We start from the raw sequence: 27,707 nt of genomic DNA, 5'->3' as shown, positions 1-27,707 counted from the left end.
AGATATTTACTTTTCTGGATTAATTAAATTTCTTACCAACTATTTTAATCATGCAAGATTCATTTCATGGCAAACTGTTAGTGACTAAACCCTGATGTCTTAGTGATTTAGTCTCCTCTAACCTAGTTAACCACTAATGACTTGGTCACTTAATTTCAATTAGAGGATTAAGTTCAATTCTAGTTTATGGCCACAAAAACTCTAATTACCCAAAGCTAAGAGGATTATATGTCACGTATCCCGATTAGTTCAAGTAATTAACTCGTTCCACCTAGATTCATAAAATGAAGAACGAAAGTAATCTTTGAAACTGAATCAATACATTAATTAAAATAGAAAAGAAATAGTCTTAATCCATAGACATGAACAGATCTCCTAACCTTAACCAAGGAGGTTTAGCGGCTCATGCTTTAGAGAGAAAACTAGGGTTCCGAAAAGTATGAAAGTACGGAAGTCAGAGGATCCCCCTAAAGGGTGAATCTTTTCCCTTTTATATCTAACCTAATTTGATTTGAAACTAAAATAAAATAATAAATTCTAAAACTAAAAGATTTTGTTTGTAAATAAAAATAACTAACCAAAATAAAAGATAAAACAATAATTAAAAGCTAAATCCAACTAAAGATGCTCCAAGAATGAGGTTAGGTCCAAATTGCCCCGCGGTAGACGCTAGCTGGGCGTTTAGTGCCCAAAGAGGGTAGAAATTCTTCTGATTTTGCTGGTTTCTGGCGCTAAACACCAGCTTGGGGTTTAGCGCCCTTGAAGGACAGCTTAAACTCTTCTCTTTCTTGCACAAAACTCTGCTAAATTGATCCGAATTTCACCTGATATAATAAAAATACCAAAACAACTCAGGTAACATCCAAAGAAGATTTTAACATTAAAATATAATTAAACTCATAAATTCTAACTAAATTTAACTAGAAAATAAGAGTAACATAGGGTAAATATGCTCACGCATTAACTATCAATCCGGAGCTCCAATCGCCACACCGTTAGCAGCCACGCAACCGTCTCACCAAGTTATTCAAATTCATCTAAACAAAGTGGTAAAAAATTTGAGATTTCTCACCCAGCCCTTACCTCTCTTCAATTGCACCATTTTGTTTCATTGGTATTGTAATTTTGGTGGTTTTGTGGGTACTCTAGAGTGAGTTATAGCTGGATTTCAATTATCCCCTTTGAATTTTCTAATTATACGAGATTAGGATATTGAAATTATGTATTCGTATGAAATTATATGAAATTTGGTTGAATATATGTGAAGTTGATGTCAAATTGGTAAAGTGAAGTGTTTGAATTGGAACTCTGATGGTTGAAAGCTTATCAAGTGGACTTTGGAGGCTTCGAAACTTGTCAAAACGAGGTCTTTATGTGTTTTGTGACTTGGGAGGAAATCGGCCAAGTTATGGTTTTGGTTTCTTGTAGTTAATCTATAATCTTACGCAATAACTTAGGCTAGTTTCCATAAGATAGGCTTGAATGTTTTGAATGGTTGTATTTGATGGAATTGGTCGAATTACGTGTGAAATTGTTTGGATGAGTTGATATATTCAGGTGTTGGAATGATGATGATGTGAATAAAAGGTATGTGATCGTGTGTGAATAATTGGTATGTTTTGGTTGGTTTTGGTTTGAGAGTTTGAAAACTAGAGGACTCTGCAAATTTTGGTAAAAACCTGTTTTTGAAGAATTTCAATGGGCCATAACTTGGTATCTGGAGCCCAAATTTTCTGAAACCTGTTTTGAATGAAAGTTGGATCTTGGTAGTTTATGCCGTTCGAGGAACGGATGAAAATTTATTTTAATGAAGTAGTTATGTGTGTTTGAAGTTTGGTGTAAAAGATCGAATCCTGCAGCAAAACAGCTTTTTCTAAAAATTTGAGGTCATGCGTATGCGGACAGTGTGTGCGTACGCGAGTCTAGGCCCCTGCCAGTACTCATGCGTACACGACACTGGCATGCGTATATGAAACTGCTTCATTTACACTCATGCATACGCGACTGATGGCTTATGTACGCGGGAATCCATTTCTGCCCGCATAAGCTCGCGTACGCAGATGGTGCTCGCGTACGCGACAATGCAATTTTAACACTCATGCATATGCGAAAATGAGCATGCGTACGCATGAACCCTATTTTAATGAAAAGTGTAATTTTTTGAGTTTTTAACTATTTCTCTATCTTTTCAATCTTTGTAAATCCTATTTAAGGTCTTATGGCTAGTGTCAGGCTTAGGAAATAGAGTAAACCTAATGAGGAAGTTAGTTGATATTGAAGAAGGGTTGTGAAGTGAATATCCATTAATGATGCACGAAAATGATAAATTATGATCACATGAGTTATGGATAAGGGTGATGGTGATGTTGATGAATTGTGATGATGATATTGATGATATGAAAGATCCATCTAGCTTATGCATTTAAAATTATCTATGCGCTGGACGCCTGGAATGGGGCAGATAGCTGGCATTGAACTCCAGTTTTGGGCAGATGTCTATTATATATTTCTGGAAAGCACTAAATGTTAGCTTTCCATAGCCACTGAGAACACTTCATTTGGACTTTTGTAGCTCACGAAAAGCTCTTTCGAGTGCAAGGAGGTCAAATTCGGACAGCATCTACATCACTTTCTCTGCCTCTAAAATAGACTGTTGCTTTAGGTCCTCAATTTCCGCTAGAAAATGCCTAAAATTGCATAAAAACATACAAACTCAAAGTAGAATCTAAAAATGTGAATTTAACACTAAATCCTATGAAAACTTAATAAAAATTAAACAAAACATACTAAAAACTATATGAAAACAATACCAAAAAGCGTATAAAATATCCGCTCATCACAACACCAAACTTAAACTGTTGCTTGTCCCTAAGAAACTAAAAACAAAATAGGATAAAAAGAAGAGTAAGATACAATAAATCTCATCGGGACTTAGTAGCTTTTTGCGTCTGAATAGTTTTGGTATCTCACTATCCATTGAAACTTAGAAGTGTTGGCTTCTTTAGGAACTTAGAATCCAGATGGTATTATTGACTCTCCTAGTTTAGTTTTTTTTATTCTTAAACATAGCTTTTTAGAGTCTTGGTCGTGGCCCTAAGCAGTTTGTCACTACAAGAAAACACGTCTTTTGCCACGCTTTTAAAGCGTGGCGAAAAGCTGAAAAAAGCGTGGCAATAGCTTTTCGCCACGCATTTTGAGCTACCGCCACGCTTTTGAAAGGGTGACCTATCAAAGGGTGGCGGTTGCTCTATCGCCACGTTTTTGCAGCCTATTGCCACGCTTTTTGTTTGCCACGCTTTTTTACAAACTGCCACTTGGAAAAGCGTGGCTGTAGGTGGGAAATATGGCCATGCTTTTAAAGCGTGGCTGTAGGTGGGAAATATGGCCACGCTTTTAAAGCGTGGCTGTAGGTGGAGATACGGCCACGCTTTTAAAATGTGGCTGTAGGTGGAGATACGGCCACGCTTTTAAAGCGTGGCGATAGGTGGATATACGGCCACGCTTTTAAAGCGTGGTGATAGGTAGAGATACGGCCACGCTCCATAGCAAAATATACAGCCACGCTTTAAAAGCGTGGCGAAAGCCTTGTTAAATTAAAAAAAAAATTCTTTTTGTTACTTGATCTTCATTGCTACACAATATAAATTTTCAATCCTTTTTTATTACCAAACCTACAAATATAGTATGCAATTTTTATTACAAGACAAATCAAACAATAATTAGTGAGATCAACCATGTCTTCAAGTTTGAACTTTATGCCATTCTCCTCTTCAACCTGTCAGAGGCACAACTAAGCTATGAAGAGAATTGGAGAGAGAGAGAGAAAGAGAGAGAGGAATTATATGCACATGGATGTGAGATACCCATCTCAAGAATATAGGAATTTGATGTACATGAGACCTCAGGCAGATGTTGAAGATTGCAAGTGCAAAGAAAATACAAGCAAAAGAGGAATGATGATGCCTGAGAACATAAGGTAAGAAGCAAAAGATCCTAATAGTCGTGCATTTTAGATACCACATAGCTCAGAATGCGGTATGCCTATGAATCAAATACTGTTAATACATTGCTTGCCATAGTCAGGAATCCAATTTTTGGGTATTGAAGCACAAGAAGCTATTTTTGAATAATATATATAGAGCATAACAGGTAAAATGTCTATTAGTTCATAGCCCCTTGCTAAAATTAACACAAGAAAATGGAAACATAGACTGGCTTATAAATGTCAGCTTTAAATTTGAGAAACCCAATGCGCTTTCCAAACATGTCTACACCCTGTTTACACCAAAAAGAGTCCAACTAGTTTTGTTGATTTTGATTTGAGAACATGAATAAGACTAGAAGACTAACAGGTTAGTCAGTTACTTAAATTACCACTTAACAAGGCCTAATTATCAGAAATCATATCCACTTTTTAAACACTGATGATGCAATTACCTGAATTAGAACTTGTCTCAGAGCCAAGGTGCCATCAGCTAGAATCCCAATCTCACTTTGCAAGTTATGCAACCATTGCTTGAATAAAGAGGAATCAATAGCATTCCTGCAATGGAAAACAACAAAAACCAAACCAAACCACCACAACTGAGACATGTTTTTTATATAGCATGATAACAAGAAGAAACTGTGTGCCTATCAATTCTCTTTTGCCATTACATCTCATGGGGACTTGTCAAAACCTAGCATCTAATTGAACAAAACCTCTAATATCTAATTTTAGTAGCTGCCAAAACCTACAGGGTGTGAAAGAGGAAGAAACGAATGCCTAAATCCATCTTTTAATATTGGTGAGAGCATGATCAATCAATTATTGGTGAGAGCATGGAAACAATAGACTGCAGTATTACACAAACTACACCATAAATTACATATGAGCTACAGTTTTCAAAGAAAAAAAGGGGCTAAGAAAAATATGAGCTACACCATAATATGATACTCTATCAAACAAAAGGCCGTCCAGCAACCAGATTAGAAGAAAAATTAGATCAGACAATAAGGCCAGCGAACAGTCACGACAACAAGAAAAACGAAAAATAAACACACAAGCTATGCACATTAAATAAAATCAGTCAAGTTCAACCGGATCTTAGATCTCCACAGTAGAAGATCAGAATTAGAGTTATCAGCATGCTATATACAGTTAAACATAGCACAATTTCTAGATCTACTAGGTCTCTAACACATGGCACGAAGCAGCAACACTTATTAAACAGCAGCAATAAATAGCTGTTTCCCAGGTTCAAGCAAGCAGCAAACAGAATCCATAGACTTAACCAGTTCCACAAACTGAAATCATTGCAGTTCATATAACAGTCTAGATTCTCTAATTAACCACCTAATTCAACTAAACCAAATTAGTTGAACTAAACAAGCTAAACAGAATGAGCTAAACCAGATTAATCAAAAAGAAATATTGGTGAGAGCATGATCAATCAATTATTGATGAGAGCATGGAAACAATAGACTGCAGTATTACACAAACTACACCATAAATTACATATGAGCTACAGTTTTCAAAGAAAAAAAGGGGCCAAGAAAAATATGAGCTACACCATAATATGATACTCTATCAAACAAAAGGCCGTCCAGCAACCAGATCAGAAGAAAAATTAGATCAGACAATAAGGCCAGCGAACAGTCACGACAACAAGAAAAACGAAAAATAAACACACAAGCTATGCACATTAAATAAAATCAGTCAAGTTCAACCAGATCTTAGATCTCCACAGTAGAAGATCGGAGTCAGAGTTATCAGCATGCTATATACAGTTAAACATAGCACAATTTCTGAATGCTTGTTCTTTACCTGTGTGTGAGTTGCTATGCCTCTCATCTGAGCTCGACTACCTTGAAGGTTAGCAATCTGCTGCGTAAGCCTTACCAACTGTCGAGCAAGAACTTTAGTTGCAGCCTGAATATTGCACAGGAAAAGAATAATATATTAGCATGTTTGGCACAATAAATTATCTAAAGACTAGAGAGAAATAATAGTTTTTAATACTTTCAAAACTTTTGACAGAAGGCTATTTCAATATATAAGATGTTTCGAACTAAAAGTAAGCCAATTTGAACACATTCAGATCAACGTGACAGCTTCTCAAGTAATTATGCATAAGAAACCTATGAGAAAACGTGGATCATACCTCGGCGACAAATAATTAAGAAATAGAGTAATTAAAATTTATTATTTAGAGTCAAGTTACAAGTGTATTGAATACATTAATATAATTAGGGGTGGTAAAGCTGGATTTTCTCATTGTCAAATAGGGATGACAACTGGAACTAGAGTGGAAAGCATATATAATACAAAATATTTTATTATTAAATCAGAGCAGCAGCAGCACAGCAGACCCAGAAATCAAATAATCATTCAACAAATAATCATCCATAACTGAAATCAATAAATCAACATCACAGTAAAAAATAGCAGCTCTCATTAACACAATAAAAAACACCAGCTACACAACAGAACCAGAAATCAAATAAATCATCAACAAAAATTCAAAAACAGCAACAAATAATCAACAAAAACCATGAAATCAATAAATCAACAAAAATTCAAAAATAACAGAGCCAGAAATTCAAAAACAGCAGCAGCAGCATAGCAAACCAATTTTTTATCAATAATTTCAACAAAAACACAAAACCCTGTAATCTTATCCATGATTTCACTTCCAGAAACAGAGTTAATCAACTAAGAACAAGCAAGAATGAGGGTATCAATTAATCATCAAGCAGTAAGCCAGTAACAGAGTTAATCAACCAAGAACAAGCCAGTAACTACAAACAAAGCGTTTTCAAGAAGCAGTGGCTTAAGAAAGTAGTAAACAAACACACCTGAGTCGCATAAGTCCGCTGAAAAGGGCTCTTCTCTGCATTGAGCTGAAAGAAAAGATTCAAAAGAACACATTATGCTTCAATTTAGAGAAACTTAAAAACACGATTACTTGATTCACTGCTATCTACGATAGCAAATTTTACCCTAACTATTCTGCACAATCCTTTTAACTTGATCACACACACACACAAAAACTGTTCAACCTTTTATGTAAAAACTATGATCGATACCTACATTCCAGTTGCTAACGAATTCTGAAGTAAAAATTTTATTCACAGAGACTATGTTCGCCACTTAATTAGCTATAATTAAAGAAGCCTAGCAGGATACTGAAATCCAGTAATCTACCGAGTCTCATGAAAACAACAGAATAAGTTAAAAGGAATCAAGTGAGAGATAAGCGAATTGAGCACGATGAGAGTGAAGCAGAAGTCATTCTCAAACAGGAACTACAGCTTCCTCAAATCAAAAAGCACACGCAAATCATCTTTCAAATAACAATCAAAAACGAAGGAAAGTAAAGAAAAACCTAATTATCAAAAGCTAGTAAACGAAACGGCGATCAAAAAGAGAATTGAAGTGAGGAAGGGTTTATGAAAGAGAGAGAGAGAGAGTACGGACATTTTTGAACTGAAGGAGGCCATAAGGTCACCGAGGTAGGAGACAGTGCGATGAGCGGATTCGATGAGCGGAAGACGAAGATGAAGATTAACAAGATGAAGAAGGGTGAAGGGCTAAGGGCGAGTGACAAAGATTAACAGTGCGATGAGCGGATTCGATGAGCGGTTTCGAGTGACGAAGGCTAAGGGCGAAGGGTGAAGGGCGAAGGGCGAAGGGTGTAGGGCGAAGTGCGAAGGGTGAAGGGTGAAGGGCTAAGGCTAATGGGAGGCGCTCTTCAGGCTTAGGGTTTCGAGTGATTAGGGCTAGTGTCTTTGGGTTGGGGACCGGGTTGGGAGCCGGGTCAGGGGCCGGGTTAGGGTCAATGGGTTGGAGCCCCTCTCGGCACGCTTTTAAAACGTCACTGTTTTGCTCTACGGCCACGCTTTTGAAGCGTGGCAGAAAAGGACCTTTTGGCCACGCTTTTAAAGCGTGCCAAAAGTGTACTAGGATATGGCCACGCTTTGTAAGCGTGGCCGTAATGAAACCCTGTCGCCACGCTTTCAAAACGTCCTTGTTTCTCTTTATGGCCACGCTTTTGAAGCGTGGCAAAAAAAAGCGTGGCCGTTTCTCTAACCAATTGCCACACATACAAAAGCGTGGCCGTTGATGCTTTTCGCCACACTTTTGAAGCGTGGCAATAAAAAAAGTGGCCAAATCTCTAATCTATTGCCACCCTCATAAAAGCGTGGCCATTGACCACTTTTGGCCACGCTTTTGAAGAGTGGCAAGAAAAAAGCATGGCTATAGGCCTTTTTTCTTGTAGTGTATTTTCCAGTATTACCACTGGATACATTAATGCCACAGACACTTAACTGGGTGAACCCTTTCGGAGTGTGATTCAACTTTGCTAGAATCCCCAGATAGAGGTGTCCAGAGTTCTTAAGCACACTCTTTTTGCTTTGGATCACGAATTTAACTGCTCAATCTCAAGCTTTTTTACTTGACACCTTCACACCACAAGCACATGGTTAGGAACAGCTTGGTTGAGCCGCTTAAGCCAGGATTTTGTTTCCTTTATGCCCTCCTAATCATTGATGCTCAAAGCCTTGGATCCTTTTACCCTTGCCTTTTGGTTTAAAAGGTTACTGGCTTTTTCTGCTTTGCTTTTTTTTTTCGCTTCTTTTTCTTGCTTCAAGAATTAATTTTCAGATTTTTCAGATTACCAATAATACTTCTCCTTTTTCCTTGTTCTTTCAAGAGCCAACATTCATAAACTCCAATTTCAAATATGCATTGTTCATTCATACATTTAGTAGACAAAAGCAATTCCACCACATCAAAATAATTGATTACTATTATTATGAAACTCAAAAATTTATGCATCTCTATTTCTTCTAAAAAAATTCACTATTTTCATGTTTAATGATGATAAGAGGAATATTTTATAGCTAATTAGAAAATAAAACTTAATTAATACTAATGCTATTTAATTCGAAAAAATTAAAAGATAGAAAAATAAAATAAAGACTTAAATACTACTAGTGATCATGTAAACCTAAATATGAGACATAGAAATTAGAATCACAGAAATATGAAAAATCGAAATTGCAATAGTCACAGGGCTGAAACTCAATATCCTTCAACTTGGGAGGCACTGGAGTCTTCAGGGGAGAGCTTCCGGCACTTCAATTTATCTATCTCATGCCCTTGCTTCTCTTGTTCCTTGATCCGTTTGCAAATTATGCTAGTTTGATCTTTCTGCTCCTCTCTTAGTTAATCCAAGGTGGTTTAAAGTGCATCACAGATGCTTTCAACTGATCCTAATATTCAATTGGAGGGATCTCTTAGGGAGGCTCAGGTGCCTTCCTTTTAGGATGATCCTCTGGTATCTTGGAGTTCTCCATCACCTACTTGGTGATTGGGCTTTCCACTGGCATAAAATTGTCCAAATGGATCAGGACCTTAGCCTCTCGACATAGGCGAAGGATGAGATTTGGATAGGCCAGCATGGCATTAGTGGACATCCTGTTTGCTAACTTGTACATCTCACGGGCGATTATTTGGTGAACTTCTACCTCATTCCCCATCATGATGCAGTGAATCATCACAACTTTTTGAATAGTGACTTCAGAGCGATTACTTGTAAGGAGTATAGAACGCCCAATAAAGTCTAGCCATCCTCTTGCAATTGGCTTGAGGTTTATTCTTTCCAGCTGGTTTGGCTTGCCTTTTGCATTCTCAATCCATTGAGTTCCAGGCAGGCAGATGTCCTCTAGGACTTAATCCAACTTAGGGTTGGCTACTACCCTTCTATTGTAAGATTCAGGGTCATCCCTTTGTAAGGGTAATTTAAAGATCTCTCTCACCCTATCCAAATGAAAATAGATGATCTTTCCCCTGACTATAGTGTGAAAGGTATGGAATGCTATTCCATCTTTCTTTTGCTTACAGGTCATCCACAGATTTGCATAGAATTTATGGATCATATTATATCAACCAGTGATCTCGGGATTAGTTACAATCTCCCAGTCTCTCTTTCGAATTTGCTCTTGAATCTCCGGGTATTCTTCTTCTCCTAATTTAAATCCCACCTCAGGTATTACTAGCCTTTTACTCATTATCTTGTGATAATGTTCTTCATGTTGCTTGGTGTAGAATCTAATAGGTTTGAAAACAACTGTTGGGTCATCTTCTTTCTTGTTTCTTGGAGCGGTGTTGCAACTTCTTGGAGCCATGGGATTTGATTTTTTTTTAAGAGAATAGGGATTTTTCCACTCCAAACTTAAAAGATTTGCTCATTCTCGAGCAAACGGTAAGAAAGGAAGAAGAAGAAAAGTGAAGTAGAGGAGAAGAAAAGAAGAGAATTCGGATGAGAAGTGGTGAGTGAGGGAGAGGGAGCACAGGTATATATAGGCTGTGGAGACAAATTTTCAAACACAATATTAACAGAAAGATAAAGAAGTTTTCAAAAAGATAGAAAAAGATAAGTTGTTAAACTTGAAAGATATGAAAATGATATGAAAAATGTAAAAAAAAAGATATAAAAGATAAGATACGAAGTAAGAAAAAGATTTTAAAGTTAATAAAAGATATGAGCAAGAATTACTAAATATAAGAAAAGATTTTGAAAGAATTTGAAAACAAGTTGAAAAAGATATGAGATTTTGAAAAAGATTTCAAAAGAATTGAAAATATTTTAAATTAAATTACATTTGAAATATTTGAACAAGATTTGATTTAAAGATCAAAGAAATTCAAAATTGAAATTGAAAAAGATAGATTGAATAAAAAAAGGTAAGACTTTGGAAATTACCTCCCATGCTGTCTTGCTGGCGTTTAAATGCCCAGAATGGCTGCATTCTGGCATTTAATGCGACTACCTCTGCTTGCTGGGCGTTGAACGCCCAAAAGGGCACTCATTCTAGCGTTCAACACCATACTGCCTTCCTTCTTGGGCGTTGAACGCCCAGCCAGGGCTCCCTGGCTAGCGTTTAACGCCAGGCTTGCCTTCCCCATTGGGCGTTGAATGCCAAACCAAGGCTCCCTGGCTGGCATTCAACCTCAGGCTTGCTACCTCCATAGGAATTTGAACGCCCATTTTTCACCCTTTTCTGGCATTTAACGCCAGAGAGATGCCCTCACCAAGGTGTTCTGCTTTCTGTTATGCATCATTCTGTCTCTGTTAAAACACTATTCATGATCACTAACATTAAAATCAACCTAATTAAAAACTAATTATAAGGAAAAACTAATTAAAACAGAAATAATTAGAAAATTAGAAACTAATATATGATTAATCATTGGGTTACCTCCCAACAAGCGCTTCTTTAATGTCTTCAGCTGGACTTCATTGTACTTAACTTAGTATCAGTATTGAGCCTCCTGGCTTAATATCTCCTCCAAGGTAATGCTTGACCCTCTATCCATTGACAGTGAACCTTGTGTCAGAATCCTTACCTTGAAGTTCTATGTGTTCGAAAGGTGATACTCTAGTAATCACAAACGGTCCCGTTCAACTGGATTTAAGTTTCCTAGGGAATAGCTTGAGTCTTAAGTTGAAGAGCATGACCTTTTGTCCTAGTTCAAAGACTCTGGAATATATTTTCCTGCCGTGCCACCTTTTTGCTTTTTCCTTACAGATCTTTGCATTTTCAAATGCAGCCAAGCAGAATTCATCCAACTCATTTAGTTGTAGCAGCCATTTTTCTCCTACTACTTTAGCCTCCAGGTTGAGGAATCTAGTGGCTCAATAGGCCTTGTGTTCTAGGTCCACTTGTAAATGACAGGACTTCCCATACACCAGTTGATAAGGTGATGTTCCTATAGGGGTTTTGAAAGCTGTTATATATGCCCACAGAGCATCATCAAGCTTTCTAGCCCAATCCTTTCTAGAGGCGCTTACTATCCTATCTAGGATCCACTTTATTTCTCTATTTAAGACTTCAGCTTGTCTATTTATTTGGGGATGATACGGGGTTGCTACTTTATGGCGAACTTTATAATGGCTTAAGACAGAATCGAGCTGTTTGTTGCAGAAATGAGTACCTCTGTCACTAATCAGTGTCCTAGAGACACCAAATCTACTGAAGATGTTCTTTTAGAGGAACTTCATAACTACTCTAGTGTCATTGGTGGGTGATGCTATTGCTTCAACCCATTTAGACACATTGTCTACTGCTACAAGGATATAGGTGTTTGAATATGAAGGTAGGAAGGGTCCCATAAAGTCTATACCCCATACATCAAACAACTCAATCTCTAGGATTTCTTGCTAAGGCATGCTGTGACCATGAGGGAGATTACCATCTCTCTGGTAACTGTCACAGTTACCGATAAATTCTCTAGAATCCTTGAAGAGGGTGAACCAGTAGAAGCCACTTTGGAGAACCTTGGTGGTTGTCCGCTCATTTCCAAAGTGTCCTCTATAGTCTGAGCCATAGCAATGCCATAGGATTCTCTGTGCCTCCTCTTCAGACACACAGCATTGGATTATTCCATCTGAGTATCTTTTAAAGAGATATGGTTCATCCCACAAGTATTACTTTGCGTCATGCATGAGTTTTTGGGCTTGCTGCTTGTTAAACTCTTTGGGAATGAACCTTATAGCCTTGTAATTTGCAATGTCTGCAAACCAAGGTACTATCCAGATGGCAAAGAGTTGCTCATTTGGAAAGGTTTCGGATATGTCAGTGGAGGGAGGAGAATTTCCTACCACTGGCTCAATCTAGGACAAGTGGTCAGCTACTTGATTTTCTAACCTTTTTCTGTCTCTAATTTCTATATCAAACTCTTGCAGGAGTAATACCCATCTTATAAGTCTGGGCTTAGAGTCCTGCTTAGTGAGTAGATACTTTAGAGCAGTATGGTCAGTATAGATAATGACCTTAGATCCTACTAGGTAGGATCTGAACTTGTCAATGGCATAAACCACTGCAAGTAACTCCTTTTCTGTAGTAGTGTAGTTTTTCTGTGCATCACTTAACACACGACTAGCATAATAAATGACATGCAGAAGCTTGTCATGTCTCTACCCCCAGAACTGCGCTAATGGCATGATCACTGGCATCACACATTGGTTCGAATAGCAAGTCCCAATTGGGTGCAGAGATAATAGGAACAGTGATAAGCTTGGCTTTCAGGATTTCAAAGGCATCCAGACATTCTTGGTCAAAGACAAATGGGACGTCAGTGGCCAAGACATTACATAGGGGTTTTGCAATTTTTGAAAAATCTTTTAGGAACCTCCTGTAGAATCCTGCATGTCCCAGAAAACTTCTAATCACCTTGACATTAGCAGGTGGTGGCAATTGTTCAATCACTTCCACCTTAGCTTGATCTACTTCAATTCCCTTGATTGAAATCTGATGCCCAAGAATAATGCCTTCAGTCACCATGAAATGGCATTTTTCCCAGTTTAGAACTAGGTTTGTTTCTTGACATCTTTTCAGAACTAGGGCTAAATGATCAAGGCAGGAGTCAAATGAGTCTCTAAAAACAGAGAAGTCATCCATAAACACAGCAAGGAACTTCTCTACCAATCAAAGAAGATGGATAACATATATCTCTGAAAGATGGCAACTGTATTGCACATGCCAAATGGAATTTGCCTGTAGGCAAACACGCCAGATGGGCATGTGAATGCGACTTTCTCTTGATCCTGTGGATCCACTACTATTTGATTATACCTGGAATATCCATCCAGGAAGCAATAAAATGCATGCCCTGTTAATCTCTCTAGCATTTGGTCAATAAATGGTAAAGGAAAATGATCCTTCTAGGTGTCATCATTGAGTCTTCTATAATCAATGCACTTGGGAACAAGTTGGACAGGGCTTACCCAGGGGCTATCAGAAATGGGATAAATAATCATAGCCTCCCAAAACTTAGTGACTTCCTTCTACACTACTTCCTTCATAGTCAGATTCAGTCGCCTTTGTGGTTGCACCAATGGTTTGGCATTATCCTCCAGCAGGATTTTGTGTATGCATCGGGCTGGGCTAATGCCCTTAAGGTCACTTATGGTCCACCCAAGGGCGATCATGTGTGTTTTGAGCACTTAAATTAGCACTTAAATTAGTATATTCATCTTCCAAAAATGCATATTTCAGGAAAGATGGTAATGGCTTGAGCTCAAACTTTGGGGGTTTCTCCTTTTCCTTAGGAGTTTCAAGAGGTTTCCCTAATTCAGGCTGGGCATCAGTAAGGATGTCGTTCAGCCCTTCTTTGAGCTCCGCGACCATGTTTACTTCTTCCACCAGGGAATCTATAAGGTCAATGCTCATGCATTCCTTTGGGGTGTCTGGATGCTGCATAGCTTTGACAACATTCAGTACAAACTTTTTCTCATTGACACTCAAGGTTACTTTCCCTTTTTCAACATCAATGAGTGTCTGTCCTGTAACTAGGAAGGGTCTCCCTAGGATAAGGGATGCACTCATATGCCCTTCCATATCCAACACCACAAAGTCAATGGGAAAAGCAAAGGGTCCAACCCTCACAATCATGTCTTCAATTATGCCTGATGGTATCTTAATAGAACCATCAGCAAGTTGAAGGCGTATGCGGGTTGGTTTGACTTTATCAGTCAAGAAAAGCTTCTTTATTAATGAAGCAGGTATTAGGTTAATGCTTGCTCCAAGGTCACATAGGCCTGTCCTTGTGCAAGCATCACCTAGAGTGCATGGTATCATAAAGCTTCCAAGATCCTTAAGTTTCTCTGGTAAGCTGTTTTGAATGATTGCACTACACTCTTCAGTGAGGAGGACTGTTTCTGTCTCTCTCCAATTCTTCTTATGACTTAAGATGTCTTTCAAGAACTTAGCATAAGAAGGTATCTGTTCAAGAGCTTCTGCAAAAAGAATCTTGATCTCTAGTGTTCTGAGATACTCCACAAAACGGGTGAACTGTTTATCTTTTTTCTCTTGACGGAGTTTATGAGGAAATGGCATTTTAGCCTTATACTCATCAATCTTGGTTGATGAAGGCCAAGTACCTTGTGTATTGGAAAGGGGGTTACTAGCTTGTTTAGGAGGGTTGTTATCAATATGTGACTAGCCTCCCTTGCTTGGGCGTTCAACACCCATATTGCTGCCCCCTTCCTAGCGTTCAATGCTAGGGATGGATACCCCTTCTTGGTGTTGAACGCCAATGACATTCCTCCTTGGGCATTCAATGCCTTCAGAGACGTCTTGGACAACAGTCTGGTGTTCCTCTATTAGCTTTTCTTCCCTTGATTTCCTATTGCATTGAGGTTGGGTGGTTAAGGATTTTCCACTCCTCAGTTGAATAGCCTGGCATTCCTCTGTTATCTGCTTTGATAACTACTACCTTATTTGACTCAGCTGGGCTTCTACATTCCTGTTAGAAGCCCGAGTTTCTAGCAAAGTCTCTTGCAGTTCCAGTAGTTGCTGGCAAGGGTGTGTAGTTGCTAAGTCAATGGGCCATCTTGTTCTAGAGGGCTAGATTCAGTAGATATTGTCTTAATCTCTCCTTTTATAGAAGTCTCAGCAGATGAGTACAGATGCTGATCAGTAGTAACTGTCTCAATAAGCTCCTAAGCCTCTTCAATGGTCTTTTTCATGTGTTTCGAATTCATCCTTGAAATTAGTTTAATTATATTGATGTGGTGACAATACTTTTTGTTTTCTGAATAAATGCTTGAACAGTGCATATTTTTTATATTGAATTTTATGAATGTTAAAATTATTGGCTCTTGAAAGAATGATGAACAAGAGAAATGTTATTGATAATCTGAAAAATCATAAAATTGATTCTTGAAGCAAGAAAAAGCAGTAAATAACAAAAGCTTGCGAAAAAAATAAATAAATAAATATATAAAAGAAAAAGAAAAAGCAAGCAGAAAAAGCCAATAGCCCTTAAAACCAAAAGGCAAGGGTAAAAAGGATCCAAGGCTTTGAGCATCAATGGATAGGAGGGTCCAAGGAAATAAATCCAAGCCTAAGCGGCTAAATCAAGCTGTCCCTAACCATGTGCTTGTGGCATGCAGGTCCAAGTGAAAAGCTTGAGACTGAGTGGTTAAAGTCGTTATCCAAAGCAAAAGAGTGTGCTTAAGAACTCTGGACACCTCTAATTGGGGACTTTAGCAAAGCTGTCTGATAAAACATTATTTTATGGTTTATATTGTATTTAATTGACTGGTTTTATCAAGCTTTTCACCCACTTATTCATGGGATTTGCATGATTTTACAATTCCTTCCTAGTTTAGTTCTATGATTGAAAACATGCTTCTTTGGTCTTAATTTAGCTAATCTTAATCCTTTCTTATTATCATTCGATGCCTTGATCTGTGCATTAAGTGTTTTAGGCTTCATAGGGCAGGAATGGCTTAGAGAATGAAGAGGAAGCATGCAAAAATAGAAGGAACACAAGGAAATTGAGGAGATGACCAGCGAGAAGTCACACAGTCGCATGGCTCACGCGACCGTGCGAAAATGGAAGAAATCAGAGTGACGCGTTCGCGTGCCTGACGCGACTGCGCAGATTGGAAGCTGCATGAACGACACGAATGCGTGGACGACGTGCACGCGTGATACGAAAAACGCTAAATGACGCGATCGCGTGGACGACATGGACGCGTGACGTGCGAGATATGCAGAATTACAAAAGTCGCTGGCAGAGATTCTGCGCCATATTTCAACCCAATTTTCGGCCCAGAAACACAGATTAAAGTCAGGGAACATGCAGAGACTCAACAGGCGATCATAACTCACAATTTTAGGTTTTAGATGTAGTTTTTAGAGAGAGAGGTTCTCTCCTCTCGCTTAGGATTTAGGATTAGGATGTTTAGAAATTAGGGTTTATTTCTTCTTCAGCCACAGGTTCAATATTCTTTTTACTTTATATTTCTCTTCTACTTTGAGATACTTTAATGCTTTTATTTATGTTTGATTTATGTTGCCCATTTGGATTGATTTATGAATTCTTTATGTTTAGATTGATTTTCTCTTATTAATGCAATTGAGGTATTTCAGATCTAAGATTCTTATTTAGCTTTTTATATTATTGGCTTTAATTGATTAACTGGAAGCTCTTGAGTTATCAACTATTCAGGATTGATTGTTATGTCGGCCGATTGGAATTTCACTAACTCTAGTCTTTCCTTAGGAGTTGGCTAGGACTTGGGAAATCTAACCAATTGGTTCACTTGACTTTCCCTTGATTACGCAAAGGTTAACTAAGTAGGATTAACTTCCATTCTCATAGGAGTAACTGGGATAGGACTTCCGAATTTTCATATATTGCCAAGAGTTTATTTTATAGTTAATTATTTATTTTATTTGTCATTTAATTTACTTGTTCCTCACTTTCAAAACCCCAATTTACAAAACCCATAACCAACAATAAGAACATACCTCCCTGCAATTCCTTGAGAAGACGACCCGAGGTTTGAATACTCGGTTATCAATTTTAAAAAAGGGTTTGTTACTTGTGATAACCAAAACGTTTGTAAGAAAGGACTTCTGTTGGTTTAGGAGCTATACTTGCAACGAGTACCAAATTGTAAAGATTCTTAGACCACGCAAAAGTTCTTCTTTTCAAAATGGCGTCGTTGCTGGGGAATTGCAAACGTGTGCCTTATTATTGGTTATTGTAAATATTTTTCTTTTACTTGTTTATTTGTTCCTTCTCTTCCCTCTTATTTCTGATAGCTACTATGAATTCTCACCCCTCTCGCTTTGATTTTGGTTCTAATTTTATTGCAAGGAATGGAAGCTATAAAAGGACTATGCATCAAGGTCTAAGCAATCAAAGATGGATGGAGCCACAAGGATCTGATCACCCCTTTAGGCAATAACATCATCCTAGATATCATGGACAAAGACCATTCTACAATGCATACCCAACTGATAGATTCGGTGGACCGCCTTGTAGCTACCAACAAGCCCCACCCTATGCTCAGAGATCATCCTCTCGACAAAACTTCGAAACATCACACTCACAAGCTTCTTTTCACCATTCACTACCACATGATCCTTATCCACCCCAACGCCAATCCAACTATTCCCAAGAACCACCACACACCTCTGCACCATGTCCATATCCATTAAGCCAAGAATCACAGGTTCGCCTCAAAGATTCAGTAAAACAATTTAATGCAACCCTTCATCAACTGGAGCAAGCAATAAATCAATTATCTTCCATACGTTCAGACACTCAACAGACTCCTATGGCTTCATGTGGGGAATCTAATGAAGAACGCAGCACGAAAAAGGCACTAGAAGCTCCAGTGGACAGCATAGAGCATAACTTCATACTGGAACAAATAGAGGAAGCTATCATTGTAGAAGAAGAAGAGTTGGTTGAAGATTTAGGAGATGCCGAACCGCCACCTGAATCCAGAGTTGTGGAGAATTTCGTCAAGGATGTTACAATTGATGCTAAAGAGGATGTTGTGCAGCCTCCAATGCAGATATCTTATGAAGAACTGGATGGATTAACCCAAGAAGCAAGTTTCCTTGATGACGATGATCACGAGTTGAGTTCTCTTAGTAACGAACTTGCATCCGCAGGTGAATTCTTTGAGATGGAAGAATCTTCCCCAAGTGAATATGAAGATGATGCAGAGGTCGGCTTTTCTCAACCTCCTATTTATGACTCAAGTGATGAGGAAGATATCAATGACTTTGATCAAGACATGGGTGAAGTTGAAGAAATTTGCAAAGAGGTGGAGGAATTCACTGAAGACCAAAAAGGAGTAGAGCTTGCAGAACCACTAAAAACACTGATCCCAAGGCTACTACCAACTAACACAGACTTCAAGTGGGTAAAATCCTTGACTCTTATCTTTATTTTTCCACTTGAATACAGTTTACTTGAAACAGATGGCCAGCTTAAAGTTCTCTGTGGCTTTAAGAGTAAAAGGGAAATGACTCGCACTCAGAGATGGTATGCAAGATTAAGTGAGGTTTCGCACTTCAATTTGAGGTGCAAGGATTGGTGTCAAGCTCAATTGAAAGGATCTCGGAAGCTGTTTGGTCACTGCAGTGAGAATTCAGACTACCCACCACCCGGTTGGAAAGATGTAGATCAAGACAAAGACGGGTGTAGAAGAAAAGTTTGGGATCCTGGAGTCTGTTCTGACATTCAACACCACGGGAGCCTGGAAACCTGTTTGAAACTGCTCAACGGTTTTAAGTGCCTTATTTGGGACCCCGGAGGATGTTGGAATTCCAAACATTGGTGGAGATTCCTAGATCAGTACAAGCATAAGCCACAATGACAGGAAGCTCATCAAATGTCCAACTTAAGAACTTTAACTAAAAGTGCTAGGTGGGAGACAACCCACCATGGTATGATCGTTCTTTCTCCATTCTACTTTATTTTTGAATTTTGTTTGAACATGGAATTTTCACATGACATTCATTGCATTTTGCATTCTGCATACTGCATAAAAAAAAGTTGCACGCGACGCGACCGCGTCGATGACGCGTCCGCGTCATATGTGCGTTGGGAAGAAAATAACATGAACAGAGAGTCATGCGAAAGCGCGGCTGGAGGCATGCCTTTGGCACAAATTAGTCCACGCGACCGCGTCGATGACGCATCCACGTCATGTGGGAAAAATGCCTCCCACGCGTCTGCGTCACCCACGCGAATGCATGCCTCAAAATCGACGTAAAAAGGGTGTATGGCCGAAAGTTAAGCTAGAATTGGGCTGGACTCGTGCTAGACGCACAAGCCCTGCCACGTGTACGCGTACCCCACGCGTCTGCGCTGTTTTCAAATTTAGGCCATCCACGCGATCGCGTCACCCAAAGATTTGGCAATATAAATTTCAAACAGAGAGTTGCGCGACCGTGAGGCTACCCTCGCGCTAATGGCACAAATCGATCCACGCGACCACGTGGATGACGCGTCTGCGTCATTTCATAGAAGCGCTATCCGCGCGACCACGTCGCTTCTGCCGCACAGCTTACCCTACATTGCCAAAATATCTTATCTTTTCTTCCCTATATCTAATTCTTTTCTTCCTTTCTTATTTCTTTTCTTCTTTCTTCTTCCTTTTCTTACTTTCTTCTTCTCATCCCTCCTCACTTCCATTTAATTTATTTGCATAGTTTCATTCATTGCATTATCTTCATTGGTGTTAACAATTTATTTATTTTACTTATGGATTATTCAAAGAATTGTTTGACAATTATATAATTTTTTTAAAAGGTTGCTTGCATGTTCAACTGAATACTTTCAATAACTTATTTACCATGCATGCTATGTGTTTGTGAAAAAGCCCGTATGGCATCATGCACTACTTTTATGTTATCCTACTACTCTAATGCCTATTTTTCATAAAACCCTTTCCACATTTTATTTTTAATTATAACTGTCAATACAAACGTGACTGTCGGTTTGTTACGATAATTAATACATTTTTAATCTTTGATGTTTGATCTATGCTACTCATGCCCTTGCTGGCATGCTAATAAACATCTTGCATCCAATACTCCCCATGCCTTGCTATATTTCCATTGATGAATTGATCACATGGAATCGCGACCATGTCTTCCATTCACTATTTTCCTTACTTGGCATGATTATCACTCGTACCGCCCTCCTCTTTGCTCTATCCCTTTGACTTCATGTCCTTTTCTCTTCTCCCTTTTTCAGGCTGGCCACTAGAACGGGTAAAGAGAACGCCTCTACAACGAGCAACAGCTGCGGAACCACATCCCCCGCCACCTGCACATCTTTGCATGTACCGAGGACGGTGTAATCTTTAAGTGTGGGGAGGTTGATACCGATCTCCACGGGTTAGTTAGTCCCTTCTCAACACCAATTTTTTTTTCATTGTTGCATTTGCATGTTTGATTGCATGTCTGTTTTAGTTTGTGCATATTTTACCACTTGGTTGAAGTAGCATTTTCTTTTTCAAGAAACTTTTTATAGTATTTCACTAATTTGAATTAAAAAAAAACTTTTTGAAAAAAACTTGTATGAAGAAATATTATTTTGGAACATAGTTTAGAGCTCGAACACACAAAACCAGTGAGATTTTGAGCCTATTTGATTGGTTTTATTCTATCAACCAATATTTTATTTTTGGTGTGTGTTTTTCTCTCTAAAATTGTGATCTTTGTCTTGCTTAATTCTATATTTTCATTATTTGATGTATGCATGCACTTATATGATTGTGGTCTTGTTTCACTGAGCTTACATACCTATATGGCATTACCTTTTATTATCCTTTGGAAACCTATGTTGAGCCTATTTTACCCCTTGTTCTTTACTTTAGCTCATCACTAACTCTAAGCGGAAAATAATAATGTCCTTTATTTTAATCCTTGATTAGCTTAGACTAGTGAGAGTACTCATGAATTAAGTGTGGGAAAAGTGGGTTTGAAAACGTTTGGTTTGGGAATTGAGTATGCTAGACTTTGTGTGAAAATGTGCAAAATAATAGTTGAGCACATATTATTGCATTCAATACTTTAATCATATGCATCGAGAAGAAAAAAAAAGAGAGAAAAAAAGAAGCAAATAATAAAAGGGGACAAAATGCCCCAAAGTAAGTGTTGGTATCAATGCATATGTACTGAACTCATATTTAGGATGCATGAATATATGAAAAACAAGGTTAATGGGAAGTTAGATTTTGTATTTTAATTAAATGGATTGTCTTAAGTTATGTGAAAAGTTTATGTTAATTAGGATTCAGATTTTAGTCCACTTGGCCAAATACAATCCTACCTTGACCCTAACCCCATTACAACCCTTAAAAGACCTCTTGATTTGTGTATTGGTACATTAAATTTTTGTTGATTGTTAGATGAAGAGCAAACCATAGAAAGCAAAATTAGTAGAGAATTGAGAGAATCGACCCTAGACACTTGAGAGCTAGAATGATATACACTCCTAGTAAGGGTTCAGTGCTTAACTCTATGTTCCCTGCTTTCATGAGCTATATTTTTCTTGCAAGTTATTTATATTGTATTTTGTGATTTGAATTAGTGAAATCCAGTTCATATTTATTCTTGAAGGATTTATTTACTTTTTCACCAAGTAGGTAGAATCATTTTAGCTTGTAGTTGCATTCACATTCATAGGTTGCATTGCATCAGTCTTGCTTTTCCCTACTCATTTATTTTGTTTCCCTGAGCTTAGCATGAGGACATGCTAATGATTAAGTGTGGGGAGGTTGATAAACCACTATTTTATGGTTTATATTGTATTTAATTGAGTGGTTTTATCAAGCTTTTCACCCACTTATTCATAGGATTTGCATGATTTTACAATTCCTTCCTAGTTTAGTTCTATGATTGAAAACATGCTTCTTTGGTCTTAATTTAGCTAATCTTAATCCTCTCTTATTACCATTCAATGCCTTGATCTGTACATTAAGTGTTTCAGGCTTCATAGGGCAGGAATGGCTTAGAGAATAAAGAGGAAGCGTGCAAAAAAGGAAGGAACACAAGGAAATTGAGGAGATGACCAGCGAGAAGTCACGCTGTCGCATAGCTCATGCGACCGCGCGAAATGGAAGAAATCAGAGTGACGCGTTCGCGTGCCTGACGCGACCGCGCGGATTGGAAGCTGCACGAACGACGCGAATGCGTGGACGACGTGCACGCGTGATACGAAAAACGCTAAGTGACGCGATCGCGTGGACGACATGGACGCATGACGTGCGCGATCTGCAGAATTACAAAAGTCGCTGGCAGAGATTCTGGGCCACATTTCAACCCAATTTTTGGCCCAGAAACACAGAATAAAGTCAGGGAACATGCAGAGACTCAACAGGCGATCATAATTCACAATTTTAGGTTTTAGATGTAGTTTTTAAAGAGAGATGTTCTCTCCTATCTCTTAGGATTTAGGATTAGGATTTTTAGAAATTAGGGTTTATTTCTTCTTCAGCCACAGGTTCAATATTCTTTTTACTTTATATTTCTCTTCTACATTGAGATACTTTAATGCTTTTATTTATGTTTGATTTATGTTGCCCAATTGGCTTACGAATATTTTCCATGTTAGATTTGACTGCTTTGAATGAATGTTATTTGAGGTATTCCAGATATTTATGATTCTTATTAAGCTTTTTATATTATTGGCTTTAATTGATTAACTGGAAGCTCTTGAGTTATCAACTATTCAGGATTGATTGTTATGTCGGCTGATTAATTGGAATTCCACTAACTCTAGTCTTTCCTTAGGAGTTGGCTAGGACTTGGGAAATCTAACCAATTGGTTCACTTGACTTTCCCTTGATTATGCAAAGGTTAACTAAGTGGGATTAACTTCCATTCTTATAGGAGTAACTGGGATAGGACTTCCGAATTTTCATGTCTTGCCAAGAGTTTATTTTATAGTTAATTATTTATTTTATTTGTCATTTAATTTACTTGTTCCTCACTTTCAAAACCCCAATTTACAAAACCCATAACAAATAATAAGAACATACCTCCTTGCAATTCCTTGAGAAGACGACCCGAGGTTTGAATACTCGGTTATCAATTTTAGAAAGGGTTTGTTACTTGTGACAACCAAAACGTTTGTAAGAAAGGACTTCTGTTGGTTTAGGAGCTATACTTGCAACGAGTACCAATTTGTAAAGATTCTTAGACCATGCAAAAGTTCCTTTCTTCACTGTCACAATCTGAAAAGGTTCACCCAGTTATGTATCTGTGGCATTTATGTATCCGGTGGTAATACTGGAAAACAAAGTGCTTAGGGCCACGTCCAAGACTCATAAAGTAGCTGTGTTCAAGAATCAACATACTAAACTAGGAGAATCAATAACACTATCTGAATTCTGAGTTCCTATAGATGCCAATCATTCTAAACTTCATAGGATAAAGTGAGATGCCAAAACTGTTCAGAAGCAAAAAGCTACTAGTCCCGCTCATCTAATTAGAGCTAAGCTTCATTGATATTTTGGAATTTATAGTATATTCTCTTCTTTTTATTCTATTTGATTTTCATTTGCTTGGGGACAAGCAACAATTTAAGTTTTGTGTTGTGATGAGCGGATAATTTATATGCTTTTTGGCATTGTTTTTACGTAGTTTTTAGTAGGTTCTAGCTACTTTTTAGCATGTTTTTATTAGTTTTCATGCAAAATTCATATTTCTGGACTTTACTATGAGTTTGAATGTTTTTTTGTGATTTCAGATATTTTCTGGCTAAAATTGAGGGATCTGAGCAAAAATCTTATTCAGGCTGAAAAAGGACTGCTGATGTTGTTGGATTCTGACCTCCCTGTATGCGAAATGAATTTTCTAGAGCTACAAGAGTCCAATTGGTGCGCTTTTAATTGCGTTGAAACGTAGACATCCAGGACTTTCCAGCAATATATAATAGTTGATACTTTGCTCGAAGATAAACGACGTAAACTGGCATTTAACGCCAGTTCCATGTTCCATTCTGACGTTAAACGCCAGAAATAGGTTACAAGTTGGAGTTAAACGCCCAAAACAGGTTACAACCTGGCGTTTAGCTCCAAAAACAGCGCAGGCACATGAAAAGCGCAAGTCTCAGCCCCAGCACACACCAAGTGGGCCCCGGAAGCGGATTTCTGCACTATCTATCTTAGTTTACTCATTTTCTGTAAACCTAGGTTACTAGTTTAGTATTTAAACAACTTTTAGAGATTTATTCTGTACCTCATGACATTTTAGATCTGAACTTTGTATTTTTGATGACATGAGTCTCTAAACTCCATTGTTGGGGTGAGGAGCTCTGCTGTGTCTCGATGAAATAATGCAATTACTTTTGTTTTCCATTCAAACACGCTTATTTCTATCTAAGATATTTATTCGTACTTAACCATGATGAATGTAATGATCAGTGACACTTATCACCATTCTCAACCTATGAATGCATGCCTGACAATCACTTCCGTTCTACCTTAGATTGAATAAGTATCTCTTGGGTTCCTGGCTCACAAGTCTGATTGCCTCTCTTGACAACAGAGCATTCAGATCCGTGAGACCAGACTCTTCGTGGTATAAGCTAGAATCCATGGGCAGCATCCTTGAGATTCGGAAAGTCTATATCTTGTCTGTGGTATCTCAAGTAGGATCCGGGAAGGGATGACTGTGACGAGATTTAAACTCATAAGTGTTGGGCGTGTGACAGATGCAAAAGGATCATTGGATCTTATTCCAACACAAGTGAGAACCGACAGATGATTAGCCATGTACATGGACCTTTTTCACTGAAAGGACAGATGGTAGCCATTAACAACGGTGATCCACCAACATACAGCTTGCCATGGAAAGAGCCTTGCATGCAGAAGAAGATGACAATAGGAAAGCAGAGATTCAGAAGACAAAGCATCTCCAAAACTCCAACATATTCTCCATTACTGCTTAACAAGTATTTATTTCATGCTCTCTTGTTCATTTGCAAGTCAACTGATAATTATAATTGATATCCTGACTAAGAGTTACAAGATAACCATAGCTTGCTTCAAGCCAACAATCTCCGTGGGATCGACCCTTATTCACGTAAGGTATTACTTGGACGACCCAGTGCACTTGCTGGTTAGTTGTGTGAAGTTGTGAAGAATTGTGATTTCCAATTTCGTGCACCAAGAACCTATTGGCAATTCTCTTGGAAGAATCTAAGGACATGAGGACTTTCAAGGTGGAAGTAAAATTCATTATGCAGAATCGGGGGGCTGCCCTTAAGAAGCTTGGGGCACAAGTTGGATATCTATCAAAGGAAATCACTACCCACAATTCTCTCAGTGGTACCATGGCAAACCCAAGGGAGGAATCAGAAGAACAAGAAAAGGAGGCACCCTTACCAAGTGATATTTCTATGAAGAAGGAGGAGGTTGTGAGAGTATATAAGCCTAAGGCTCCATACCCACAAAGGTTACTAGTGGTGCCAAAGGAACATGCAAACTCACTCCCAAAAGGCTCAACGCAACACCATGTGGAAGAAAGGGAGGAAGTCAATCAAGGGAGTACACATTACTCTAATGACACAGAGAGTTGCATAAAGTGTGAGTTCATTGAACCACCAATTCAAGAAGCTCATGATGAAGAAGACACTCCAACCATCATACAACACCCAAGTTTTGAAATCAAGGTGGTGAAGGCAATCAACATGAGCACTAAAAAGAGGATGATGACCAAGAAAAGAAGGACAATATCCATGAAGAAGAAAATGTCAACCAAAAGCCATCCCACCCCTACCCCAACAAGTAAATTTTCTCAAGCTAACAACAAAAGAAAGCTTGCTGGGGAGAGGCACTCTAAGCAAGGGGCATTAACTGGCTCCTCTTTCCTCTTGAGGTCATTCCTCTTAACAAATTGGAAGAAGAGAAAGAAAGTCATGAACAACATGTCAAGCTAATGACATTAAAAGAGTGCTTGTTGGGAGGCAACCCAACCGTAGGTAACATTTCCTTTCCTTGGTTAGTTTACTTTCAATAATTTGACATATGATTGCATTCTAAGTTTGGTGTTGCCATGCAACAATTTGATTTTAAATCTTCACTGGGTACTTGCAACATTCTAAATTGAGAGTGTCACACTAAGTTTGGTGTTGCCACTTATCTTTCATGCAAGGTACCAAGCACACCACTTATTAATGCAATCAAAATGTCTCTGTTTGTATCTCTTGTGCCTTTATTGTATCCTTAATTTTGCTTGCTTAAACACATACATTACTCACATTTTATGGCGTAAGAGACTCATGATCCATCATAGGCCCCATCACCACTGTTTTAATTGTTGCTTGAGTATGAGCAATCATTCTAAGTTGGGTGTGGGAAGGGGAAGAATAGGAGGAAAAAGACAATAACAATGAAGATGAACTACAAGGTGGTAAAGTTCCTTTTTCCTCTTACTTATTTCCAACACTTTAAATTGCATGATTGTCTTCTATTTTTCTTTGTAGGCATGTATGATTACTCCTTGTGAATAAGCATAATTTGATATTTGATTTGTAACATGTTGCTATGATATCATGATTATCATCTTGAATTTTACTTGCACCCAATATCTCTAAGAATGCAATAAAGAAATCATTCTTTTGAAAGGAAAATGTTGAATAATTTTATAAATCTTGGGGCAAGCAAAAGATTAAGAGGAGTGGAGGTTCTTATTGTATGATTGTGTATTGAGGTTGCATGTTTGTGAAAACTTGCATGGGAGTTCATAGACAAGAAATGAAGTTTAGAGAAGTATTATGGAATTTCTCAAATATCTATTGATCCAAGAATCAGTAACAAAAGAAAAAAAAAGAAAAAGAAAAATAAAGAACAAGCCCAAGGCTCTGAGCATCAATTACTAGGAAGAAAAAGAAAGAAACAAGAACTCAAAGAGTTATTGTCCTAGTTAAATGCTTGTGGTGGATTTGTGTCAAAGAGAGAGGCTTGAGCAAGTATATCCTAAGGGGTGCTTAAACACCTAATACCTTAGACCAACTGGTTTGGGAGTATTGATTGAAAGCTTATCTTAAAAAGCCGCTTTGAGACATGATACCTAGAGTCGAGGCCAAATTCCAAAAAGAAATAAAAATACTAGAAAATAAGTACTGCTTCAAGGTGACAATCTATAAAGAGATTTCCATAATATCATTTGAATGAAAGTCCTAAGATCTAAGACTTCCAAAATATGAGGACTAATGAGCACTGGAATCCTTGCATAAGCATACAAATTAGAGTTCACCCCACTGTCACTTATTCACTTCACCCACTAAGGCATCATAAGAAATTCTTTAATACATTCCAATTAAGAGAATTCTTTGTGCATAGTTCTTCCCAAGCAAGATTTAAGTTTGGTGTTGTGATGCCAGGGTA

General features: G+C 38.1%; 2 protein-coding genes across 2 annotated transcripts; both read right to left on the bottom strand.

Moving 5' to 3' along the window:
- Nucleotides 1–5,205: 5,205 nt before the first annotated feature.
- LOC127748523 (vacuolar protein sorting-associated protein 2 homolog 2-like) lies at nucleotides 5,206–12,376 on the bottom strand. The gene is made up of 4 exons (XM_052263118.1): nucleotides 12,242–12,376; nucleotides 6,838–6,882; nucleotides 5,807–5,911; nucleotides 5,206–5,286 (listed from the first exon to the last, which is right to left on the bottom strand). The coding sequence occupies exons 1-4, from the start codon at nucleotides 12,374–12,376 to the stop codon at nucleotides 5,206–5,208; spliced, it is 366 nt and encodes a 121-aa protein (XP_052119078.1).
- Nucleotides 12,377–13,950: 1,574 nt separating this feature from the next.
- LOC107493827 (uncharacterized) lies at nucleotides 13,951–14,886 on the bottom strand. The gene has a single exon (XM_016114863.1). It carries the CDS (start codon nucleotides 14,884–14,886, stop codon nucleotides 13,951–13,953), a length of 936 nt encoding a protein of 311 aa, XP_015970349.1.
- Nucleotides 14,887–27,707: the final 12,821 nt, after the last annotated feature.

This window comes from Arachis duranensis, chromosome 1 (assembly GCF_000817695.3).
Source record: "Arachis duranensis cultivar V14167 chromosome 1, aradu.V14167.gnm2.J7QH, whole genome shotgun sequence".
Lineage (NCBI taxonomy): Eukaryota > Viridiplantae > Streptophyta > Magnoliopsida > Fabales > Fabaceae > Arachis > Arachis duranensis.
The sequence above is the reverse complement of the archived record's forward strand: the minus strand, read 5'-3'. Positions and strand labels throughout refer to the sequence as shown.

What these genes read in the sequence shown, in the direction of transcription:
- LOC127748523 (XM_052263118.1), bottom strand. Translation starts at nt 12,376, where the DNA reads ATGGCTCAGACTATAGAGGACACTTTGGAAATGAGCGGACAACCACCA. An exon ending in TGACAGTTACCAGAGAGATG is followed by an intron (nt 6,883 to 12,241) that starts GTAATCTCCCTC and finishes CTTTTCTTTCAG; the next exon opens with CTCAATGCAGAGAAGAGCCC. An exon ending in AGCGGACTTATGCGACTCAG is followed by an intron (nt 5,912 to 6,837) that starts GTGTGTTTGTTT and finishes TGCAATATTCAG; the next exon opens with GCTGCAACTAAAGTTCTTGC.
- LOC107493827 (XM_016114863.1), bottom strand. Translation starts at nt 14,886, where the DNA reads ATGCCATTTCCTCATAAACTCCGTCAAGAGAAAAAAGATAAACAGTTC.